The 11315-nt window shown below is 36.1% G+C and overlaps 1 protein-coding gene across 1 annotated transcript in view; it reads left to right on the top strand.

The window, feature by feature from the left end:
• ZCWPW2 (zinc finger CW-type and PWWP domain containing 2) overlaps positions 1–11315 on the top strand; it is a 213087-nt gene that overhangs the window by 190819 nt on the left and 10953 nt on the right. Inside the window, exons 5-6 of the mRNA XM_007936232.1 lie at positions 4209–4267; positions 5991–6058. Coding sequence (XP_007934423.1) covers positions 4209–4267; positions 5991–6058 — 127 coding nt within the window. The remainder of the gene's footprint in view (positions 1–4208; positions 4268–5990; positions 6059–11315) is intronic.

Genomic DNA, 11315 nt, shown 5'->3' with positions numbered 1-11315 from the left:
TTTATTGAATATATGGCTCCTGAAGATATTGTCTTAGTTGATCTTAGTTGAGTTTTTTTTTTTTACTAAAGTCTCTTGAACAAAAGTTTTTAATTTTTATGAGGTCCTGTTTATTTATTTTGTCTTTTGCTGTTTGTGCTTTTGTTATTATACTGGATAATTCATTCTTAAAGGTAGCTGCAACAGCTTTGCCTTGCATTTTCCTCTAAGAATTTTAAGGTTATATTTTGCACATTTAGGTCTTTAATACATTTTAATTTTTTCTGTGTATGTGGTGTGAGGCTTGGATTCTCTTTCATTTTTCTACACGTGGAAATCTAATTTTCCCACCACCATTTATTGAAGAGATTCTTCTTTCATCATGGAATGGACTTAGTGCTCTTGTCAAAAATCAGTTGACCATAAATGTGTGGGTTTATTTCTGGACTCTCATTTCTATTCCATTTGTGTGTCTGTTGTACTAGTACCAGTATTATATCAGTACCAGGCTATTTTGATTACTATTGGCTATTTATTGCTTTAAAATAAGAAAGTGTGAGTTCTCTTACTTTGTTCTTTTCTTTCAAAATTGCTTTAACTATTTGGATCCTGTTGCCATCCCATAAAAGATTTTGGTTTTTCCATTTCTGTAAAGAAAGCTGTTGAGATTTTGATAGGATTATGTTGAATCTGCAGATTGCTTTGGGTAGTACTGACATCTTAACAATGTTAAGTGTTTTCAATGTATGAACATAGAAAAATTTTACCTTAATTTTTCTTTAATCTCTTTCAGTAGCATTTTATAATTTTCATTGCAAAAGTCTTTCACATCCCTGGTTAAATTTATTCATAGGTATTCTGTTCTCTTAGATGCTATTATAAATAGAATTGTTTTTCCTACTTGCTTTTGGATTTTTCATTGCTGGTGTATAAAAACCCAATTGATTTTTGTTTGCTCCTGACCTTGTTCCTGCAATTGTACTGAATTCCTGTATTAGCTCTAGAAGCTTTTTTGCAGACTCTGTGGGATATATATATATATATACGTATGTATGTATGTATGTATGTATATATGTATATATTCATGTCACCCATGAATAAAGATTATTTTACTTCTTCTCTCCCAATCTGGATACCTTTTATTTCTTTTTCTTGTCTTAATGCTGTCCAGGACTTCTAATACAATATTGAGTAGATGTAGTGAGAGCTGGCATTCTTATCTTGTTCCCAATTTCAAGGGGAAAGCTCTCAATCTTTATTAACTATAATGTAAACCATTGATTTTTCATATATTCCCTGAATAATACTGAAGAACTTCCCTTCTGTTCCAATACTCTTGTCAGTTTTTGTCAAGAAAGTGTGTTGGATTTTATCAAATACATTTATTGTATCCAAAGACATGATCATCTAGTTCTTTTATTCTGTTCTGTTGATATGGTTTTCATTAACTGATTTTCTAATGTTGAACTCTCTCTGCATTCCTGGAATAAATCCCATTTCATCTTGGCATTTGTTGTTATGTGCCGTCAAGTTGGACCCGACTCATAGAGACCCCTCCTTGGGTTTCCAAGGCAGTATCACTACGGAAGTAGATTGCCCCATCTTCCTTCCGAGGAGTGGCTGGTGGGTTTGAACCGCAAGCCTTCTGGTTAACAGTCAAATGCCTTAGGCACTACGCTACCAGAGCTCCTTTGTCTTGGCATATCACTGTTTTAATATGTGTTGGATTCTGTATGCTAGTATTTAGGTGAGAATTTTTGCCTCTATATTCCTAAGGAGTATTAGCCTGTAGTTTTCTTTTCTTGTAATGTCTTTTTCTTGTTTTGGTATCAGAGTTATGTTTGCTTCATGGAATGAATTAGAGAGTATTCCTTTCTTCTCTATCTTTTGGAAGAATTTAAACAGTTTTGGTGTCAGATCTATAAATGTTTTGTAGAATTCCTCAGTGAAATTATCTGGTCTAGGTCTTTTCTCTTGGGAGGTTTTTGATCATTGATCCGATCACTTCAATTGTTAATGAGTCTTTTGAGATTTTCTGTTTCCTCTTGAGTCAATTTGGGTGACTTGTGTGCTTTTAAAATTTTGTCCATTTCATCTAGATTATCTAGTTTGTTACTGTACAGTTTTTCATAATATTCTGCCATAATTTTCTATTGGGTCAGTTATAACATCCCTCTTATATTTCTTATTTTGGTTATTTGCATCTTTTTTCTTCTATTTTAGTCTAGCTGAAAGTTTGTCAATTTTACTTATCTTTTCAAAGAACCAACTTCTGGTGTAATTGATTCTCTGTATTGCTGTTCTGTTTTCAATTTTATTTATGTCTACTCTTGTCTTTGTTATTTCCTTTCTTCTGGTAGATTCAGGATTAGTTTGTTTTTCTTTTTCTAGTTCCTTAAGCTGTAGAATTAGTCTGTTCATTTTAAATCATACTTCTTTTGTTCATGTAGACATTTATTGCAGTGAGTTTCCCTCAGTACCACATTCTCTACATCCCATAGGTCTTGGTACACTGTGCTTTCATTTTAATTTAACTCTAAGAAATTTGTGATTTCTCTTTTGATTTCTTTCTTGACCTGTTGGTAGTTTAATAGTGTGTTCTTTAATCATTCACTGAATTTTAACTTTATTGACTTGACTTTCCTTTTCTGGAAAATGTTGGTCCTTTATCAACTCTTTCTGTATTTTTTGTCATAGATGTCATAGAGACTGGACCTTGTTCATTATGGTTTCTATTCACTTTTTATCCTTTTAATAATTTTAAGCATATTTATTTTTAGCATAGATTTAATGTCATATACTTAAATAATGTCATTGTAGAAAAATACAAATCGTAAGTGTACAGTTGAAAGCTTTTCACAAAACAAACATTCCCTTGTAAATCAACACTAAATAAAGAAACAGAACCTTTCCAGAACGTCATAAGTGTTCTCGTTTTCTTCTAGACGTGTTCCCCTCTTCCATGGGTAACCGCTATCTTGACTTGTTAGGCTGGTCTAACAGACTGGCAATAATAGATAATCTTTCTTCTTCTTGGTCATTTTCAGAAGATGAATAAATTTTTTAATTTTATGATGAATGGATTGATTAATTTGCCTGTTTGTGAATTTTATTTATATGGATCTATACAGTTGTTCTTTCTCAGGAATTTCTATGTGCCCTTAATTGTAATATTTCTGAAATAATAGTGTTAAAGATTCTGTGATGTCTGTATATTAATTGTATCTTTTGTGTTTTCTTCTGAACTTAGTGATTTTAGAGATCCTGGAGGGAACTTTTTACTAATTATTTGATTTGGGAATTCTAATATACTCAAGTATACATTTTAATTTCACTTTCATGGTATAGGCCTGAAATTTTCATTCTTTTAGAAGTACTGCTCTTTTCTTGACCATTTCCTTAGACAGACTGCATATTATGTTGTTGTTGTTTTCCTGCCCTGGTGAGTAGAATTTTGCCAATTATCTTTTTATTCAGAAAGTCCTTTAACTCTTTGTGCTTGAAAGAACATTTTCAGTACAGCCCTGTAACTAGTATGGACCCCAAAACTTGTCACTTGTTTTGTTTAGACATTAAAGCTGTAGTGCCAAGCCATTTTGGCCCTTTATTTTTACAATTTGTTTGTGAATTTTATAAATTCACCATGTCTGTGCCCATTTGTAACTATGTTGTTGTTGTTGTTATGTGCCGTCAAGTCAGACCCGACTCATAGCGACCCCTCCTTGGGATTCTGAGGCAGTATCACTATGGAAGTAGATTGTCCAACCTTCCCTCTGAGAACGGGCTGGTGGGTTTGAACAGCTAACCTTCTGATTAGCAGTCAAGTGCCTTAGGCACTATGCTACCAGAGCTCACATCTGTAACTATAGCTATTGCATTCCACATGCTTCTAGAATATGAGTATTTTATTTTCTTTCTTTAAAGATCTATTATATCTTAAAACTTAAATTTTGTTTTATTTGGTATTTTTATGTTTTTTTTTTTGTGAAAGTGAGTAGATGGTGGAGATATACATCAGATCATGCCATCATTTTGCTGGAAGCTGAGTCAATCAATTCAGTAGCAGTCTTGTGACTCTGAGGTGGTTGAGCAGTTACAGGTGGTGTTCAGGGCTATGAGTCAGAGTTTTCCTCTGTGCTGAGTTACTTGGATAATTTAGGACTCATTGTCATACTAAGCTGGTCTAGGCCCATACAATCAAACTCATTGTTTTTGTTGTTATTTTACAGATGCAAGTTTCCAAAACTAATATTGAAAAGAAAAAACCTAAATTTAGAAAAGGAAAAAGGTATGCTCCTTAAAATTAAAAAAACATTTTGAAAAAATTAAAATCAAGCTCTCTCTCTCTCCATTTATAATTTATATATCTATGATATTTTCTCCCTAATTCCTGTTTCTGTTTCTCTAGGGAAACACTGTTTAAAATTTTCAAAAATAATTTAAATTTAAATTGATAACTGTTGTTGTTGTTGTTACGTATCATCGTGTTGGCCCTGACTCATAGCAACCCGTCCTTGGGTTTCCGAGGCAGTGCCACTACAGAAGTAGGATTGCCCAACCTTCCTTCCGAGGAGTGGCTGGTGGGTTTGAACCGCTAGCTTTCTGGTTAGCAGCCAAGTGCCTTAGGCACTATGCTACCAGAGCTCCTAAATTGATAACTAGTAGCTTTAAAAGTAGGAAGAAAGTTTTATATGTATAGAAGTATGTTGAACTAGAACTTTCAGTGATTAATATTATGAGAGCAACCAGATAAGAAACACAATTTTTAATTTAAAATAGGTAATGCAGACCAGAAACAGACCTTCATGATGAACTAATAAGCCACTGGTGACAAGTCTTGTTGTTGTTGTTGTTATGAGCCATCGAGTTGGACCCGACTCATAACGACCCCTCCTTGGGTTTCCGAGGCAGTATCACTTACGGAAGTAGATTGCCCAACCTTCCTTCTGAGGAGTGGCTGGTGGATTTGAACCGCCAGCCTTCTGGTTAGCAGTCACGTGCCTTAAGCACTATGCTACCAGAGCGCCTGATGACAAGTCTTAGTGTTTATTATTGAACCATTTTATTTACTTACTTATTTTTTAATAAACAGTGATCAGTCCTGTGTTCAAAAGGAGTCCTCAAAAATAAAGATGGGCCCTAATAGATATTCTTTCTTTGTTATTTTCAAGTGAATACATTCTTAAAAAGAATTTTTACTGTTTTATTTCAGTTACACTTCACAGTAAGCCCAACAATAGGGATTACTGTTGGTTAAATGGGCACTCTGGTGGCATAGTGCCTAAGGCATTTGACTGCTAACCAGAAGGCTAGCAGTTCATACCCATAATCCACTCCTCAGAAGGAAGAGTGGGCAATTTATTTCCGTAGAGATACTGCCTCAGAAACCCAAGGAGGGGTCACTATGAGTTGAGATCGACTCAACATCAGTGAATTTGGTTTTGGTTTATTGGTTAAATATCGTAATTATCTCCATTTAATAGGTAAAGAATTTGTGCCTTAGAGAAGTAACTTTTTCAAGATTTTATGGCTAGAGCAAATGAGTTTGAACAAATATCTTCTGATTAAATCAGCAACATTGGAGAGTGGAAAAGCATGAATTTTGCAGTCTGACAGATCTTAGTTCTGTCCTGCTCAACAGTTTTTCTATATTGGCAAATGTCTCAATTTCTTTGAAACTCAGTTTCTTTAGCTATAGAATGAGAGTGAAATATCACTTAGTAATGGGGGGGGGGGAGGATTGCATGGAGTAGCCTCTGTGAGGTGTTTTGTACATTGTTAGTGCTTTACATACAGTATATTTGCTAATCAATATTGTTCCTTTTTGATTGTTTTTGCACTGTATCATGCTGCCATAACTACTGTATATAACAACGCCCCAAAAATTTACCTCAAGGGAAAGGAATAGATATTCATAATCTTCCTACAATTGCCAGTGAATATACATGAATGGTTATTTAAATGTACATGATTGAACTTTTGAATCTAAATCTGTCAAGTTCTTTTTCTAGGAATGCTAATTTCAAATGCTCTTTTGGAAATGTTTGTTCAGATGATGACTTATCAAAGGAAAGCATGGGTATGTGAAGGCCTGTCCCACTTTTAATTCTTTTACATAGATTCAATTTCACAAAAAGTTGTGGTCATTTGAAGGAAAAAATCAGTTCTTGGCTATAGTCTTGGCTATAACAATATATGAAAAATATTAATGGGACATTTTTGGGGCTTTTTAATTGCCTTTAGATTTCTGTCCTCACAAATTAAATTTTCTCTGGCTTTGTCATTTATTTAATTTTTTTTTATTGTAATGAAGTACTAATGAGGTTGTTAGCACCAGTTGGAGGAAATATCAGCAACAATACATTTTAATCCAGACCACTACATTCCAAACTTACTGGGATCTTAGGGTGCCAGAGTGAGAGAAGAAGAAAAGAATGAGCCTTGGACTTCCAGCTGAATTAATTGCCACTGGTATTAGAACACAGTAGGATGAATGTGGAATGCAGAGAGACAGTTTTAATTCTCAAAAGAGATTTACTCTTTCTACATTTTCAATAGTCTTAAAAAGCTAACAAATGCTTATTTACAAGATGGAAAATTGGGAGCCTTGCAAAGAGGTTTCAAAGCCCATTAACCCCTAAGGAGTTACTCATGCCATATTCCTTCTCCATGCTCCTTCCCACCCCCCAGATCCTATGGCACTGCATTTCAATCGGCTAAATAAGTCACTCATTTATATTCTCATTAAAAGAGAGGAAAGCAGGCAGAGGAAGAACAGATAGAATATGCTGTACCTTTAAGCTCCCTGCCTAGTTGTCCTGAGATTTGATGCTTAGTTCTTGAGACCTGCCATGTCTCTTTTGAGAATTTGGACTTAAGATCTAATACTTATTTTCTGGCTATACATAATACCACACACACACACACACACACACACCATATATACATATATATACCATATATACATATATATATGTACATACAAATGCACCCCATTTAAATCATTTAACATCCCCCCTGCCAAACTCTATTTCATTTTGTTTTAGTTGCATAACTTCTTATATTCTCCATGGACTAGTCATTTTTGTAAAAGTCCATTTTTTCTTCCTCTAAACCACTACACAATTCTTTTGTTTCTGTCCCTCTTTCAAACTCATTCTGCTATTTCTTTTCCACTAGTTAACATCCCTTTTTGTGACTACTTCATGTTGGTTTTATCCCTGGGCTGATTCATATTAGGACCCCCTGGCACTACAACAGATGGCTCCCAAGTCCAGCATCCTTCTCACCACCACTCACATGAAGGATACTACAGGAGAAAGCCTTTGCAGCCAGGTGGCATCCATTGACTGAAAATGACTCTTTTGGGTAAAAGAATGAATGCATCTAGGTGCTTATCCAGGTAAAAAGAAGCACTGCAGGAGTCCCACATTCTTTTGGCTCTGAAAGTCTCAAAAGTTAATTGTTAAAATAGTTAACCCGATCCTGTTTTACTCCTCCCTCCTATTGCTAACAATTAAAGAGCAGGAATGTCTAATCTACTATGTAGCTGACTGCTTTCCTTAAAGAGTGGGTTTTTTTTTTTTTTTTCATTAACTTTAACCCTCCTCGATGTTTTTATCCCCTACCCATATTTCTGCTAGCTCTAGTAGCATAGTGCCTAAGGCACTTGACTGCTAACCAGAAGGCTGGAGATTCAAACCCACCAGCCACTCCTTGGAAGGAAGGTTGGGCAATCTACTTCCGTAGTGATACCGCCTTGGAAACCCAAGGAGGGGTCACTATGAGTCAGAGAAGACTCGACGGCACATCACAACAACAACTAATATTTCTGGAACCCTGGTGGTACAGGGGCTAAGCACTGGGCTGCTTACCAAAAGGACCATAGTTAGAACTCAGCAGCCCTGGGAGAAAGATGTGGCAATCTGCTTCCCTAAAGATTTACAGCTTTGGAAACTCTATGGAACTGTTCTCCTCTGTCCTATAGGGTCACTGAGGGTCAGAATCTACTCAGTGACAGCAGGTTTGGTTTACCCATATTTCTTTGGATCCTTCCATCCAAGCTTCTGATAACTCTGATTCCTAGCTTAAGGTAAAATTAACCCTGGATCAAATGATGGAGTTAAATTATAACATCTTCCTGAATCCCTGCCCCACTTCTTGGGCCTTTTTTTCCTTATACTTCCAGGTGCTGTAAAGTCTCCCATTAGTCTCCTATCCCAGATTCCTGTTCCTTTAAAGGCTTTATACATCAATGATAGCTTCTCCTTTTCTCTCCTTTAGTTAGGGGTCAGGAGGAGCACTAATTAACTCCAGTTACTTAATCTCTCCAAGTAACAGTTTCATTATCTTAGAAAGTCCTCTTATCTAACAAAGACAGGTCCTTTTCTGGAAATTAATAGAAAAAGTTGAGAGATCGTTAAATAATTTAAATTGTGTGCCCATGACTATATGATAGTTTGATCTAAGAAGTAACTATTTGTGGGAAATGTCTCCATTTTTGGAAATTTTCTATGAATATCATCTTTTTTTTTTTTTTTTTTTTTCCATAGCCCCTGTTTTGTTTCTCTGGTGCTACTCTAACAGAAAATACAAATGGGTGGCTTTAACAAACAAGAGTTTATTCCCTTACATTTTAGGAGGCTAGAAGTCCAAGTCCAAAGTGCCAAGGTCTAGGAGCTGGGTGAAAGTCCCTTGATCTTGGACTTCAGCTCTGCCTCTTGCTCCTGGCCTATTGGAGCAGGAGGCTTCTCTTAACTCAGACACCTGCTGGCTTCTGAGGCTGACAAACCCAAAATCAACAAGTGAAATGGCACAGTCCCAAAATTATCAAGCAACATGGCAGACCACTAATTCAAGTCCATTAACAGTTCCAAGATCTGCAGACAACATAGCAGGCCATTGAGATGAAGACTCGGCTATGTGCAGGGTCCAAGTGTGCCAAAAAAGTACAAAGACCTTTCTCAAAGTTGCTTCTTATGTACTGGAAGCAGACCACATCCCTAAGGCTTACCAGTTGTTCCAGTAGATTCCACCATGAAGTTGATTACCAGTTTCATCATGAGGGAATAACTACATCCAGCTGCCCAACCACTCAAAATCAGGCCCAGCCAAAGTGACACACAACTTAACTACCACAGTCCCCATAACTCATTTCTTTTCAATGTCTAGGGACAAGAAAAATTATGGTGATGAAATGATAATAATGATGATTACCAATATTATTATCTTTCCCATTTTATCAATAGGTAAACCAAGGCACTTGAGAGGTTATATGACTTTTCCAAAGTCACACAGCTTCTTAAAAGTAATCAAAGTGTATAGCTGTTTCCTTGGTTGCTTGAGTACCAGGATGCTCAAAGCTAATTTTATGCATTTTTTTGGTGCAGCATTGGTTGTTGATATAAGGAGTTTTTAAATCCATTGGCCTTCATATCCCGTAAATTAATTGATTTTACTTTCTTCAGTCTTTGAGTTGTTTTTGTTTGCTTGTTGCTTTATTGTGTCATGTTTTTCTGTTCTAAGATACTCATTTCTTTTTTGGAGTAGATCTATAAATAAAAATTCCAGTAAATAAAATACTGATATTTTACCTGGGAACAATTAATGATCTCTTAACTTTCATTATTAAATGAATAAGGATATTTTTACCCGATGCTTGAGACAAGTAAGCTTAGAAGAAGATGGTTAATATAGGAAAGTTCTAGAACATGAGATGAGCCCTATATGCAGTATGAAGTTGGGGGAATAGGTAATATCTGGCTACTCAAGACAAGCATCATTCTTAGTTTGGAGTTAAGTTTAACTCTAGTCTAAAAGATGGAAATTATCAATCTTTCAGTATTGCAACTCGAGGCTTAATTTTTTTCCTCAATTCTTTCAGCTTGAGAAATTCTGAGCGTGTTCTTCCCTTTTGGTTTTCTAACTCCAGGTCTTTGCACATTTCATTATAGTAATTGGGTTTGTCTGCTCAAGCTGCTCTTTGAAATCTTCTGTTCAGCTCTTTTATCTTGTCATTTCTTCCATTTGCTTTTGCTTCTCTCTGCTCAAGAACAAGTTTCAGAGTCTCTTGTGTCATCTATTTTGGTCTTTTCTTCCTTTTTCATCTTTTTAATGACCTCTTGCTTTCTTTGGGAGCTCTGGTAGCTTAGTACCTAAGGCACTTGACTGCTAACCAGAAGGCTGGCAGTTCAAACCCACCAGCCACTCCTCAGAAGGAAGGTTAGGCAATCTACTTCCATAGTAATACTGCCTTGGAAACCCAAGGAGGGGTCACTGTGACTAAGGTCCGACGTGACAGCACATAACAACAACAACAACTTGCTTTCTTCATGGATGATGTTCTTGATGTCATCCCACAATTCCTTTGGTTTTCAGTCATTGGTGTTCAGTGCATCAAATCTATTCTTTAGATGGTTTCTAAATTCAGTAGGGATATTATCAAGGTCATATTTTGGCTCCTGTGTACTTGTTTTAATTGTCTTCAACTTCAACTTGAACATGCATATGAGCAGTTGATGGTCTGTTCCACAATCAGCTCCTGGCCTGGTTTTAGCCAAAGATACAGAACTTCTGCATTGCCTCTTGCCACAGATGTAGTCAATCTGATTCCTATGTATTCCATCTGGTAAAGTTCATGTGTATAGTTGTCGCTTATGGTGTTGAAAATGATATTTGCAATGAATAAATTGTTGGTCTTGCAAAATTCTATCATGCAATCTCCAGCGTTATTTCTATCACCAAAACCATATTTGCCAACTACCGGTAATTCTTCTTTGTTTCCAACTTTTGCATTCCTGTCACCAGTGATAATCAACACATCTTGATTGCATGTTTGGTCAATTTCAGACAGCAGAAATTGGTAGATATCTTCAGTTTCCTCATCTTTGGCTTTGATGGTTGGCACATAAATGGAAGATGGAAGGAATACACAGAATCACTGTACCAAAAAGAATTGGTCGATGTTCATTCATTTCAGGAGGTGGCATATGATCAAGAACCAAAGGTATTGAAAGAAGAATTTGAAGCTGCACTGAAGGAATTGGCAAAGAACAAGGCTCCAGGAATTGATGGAATATCCCTTGAGATGTTTCAACAAACAGATGCCCTCCTGGAGGCACTCATTTGGCTATGCCAGGAGATTTGGAAGACAGCTACCTGGCCAACTGACTGGAAGAGATCCATATTTGAAAGAAAGGTGATCCCACAGGGTGTGGAAATTATCATACAATATCATTAATATCACATGCAAGTAAAATCTTACTGAAGATAATTAAAAAATGATTGCAGCAATATATTGACAGAGAGCTTCCAGAAATGCAAACTGAATTCAGAAG

This window comes from Orycteropus afer, unplaced genomic scaffold (assembly GCF_000298275.1).
Source record: "Orycteropus afer afer isolate SDZICR_OR568_19922 unplaced genomic scaffold, OryAfe1.0 scaffold00003, whole genome shotgun sequence".
Taxonomy (NCBI): Eukaryota; Metazoa; Chordata; class Mammalia; order Tubulidentata; family Orycteropodidae; genus Orycteropus; species Orycteropus afer.
This window is presented reverse-complemented; position numbering and strand designations above follow the sequence as displayed.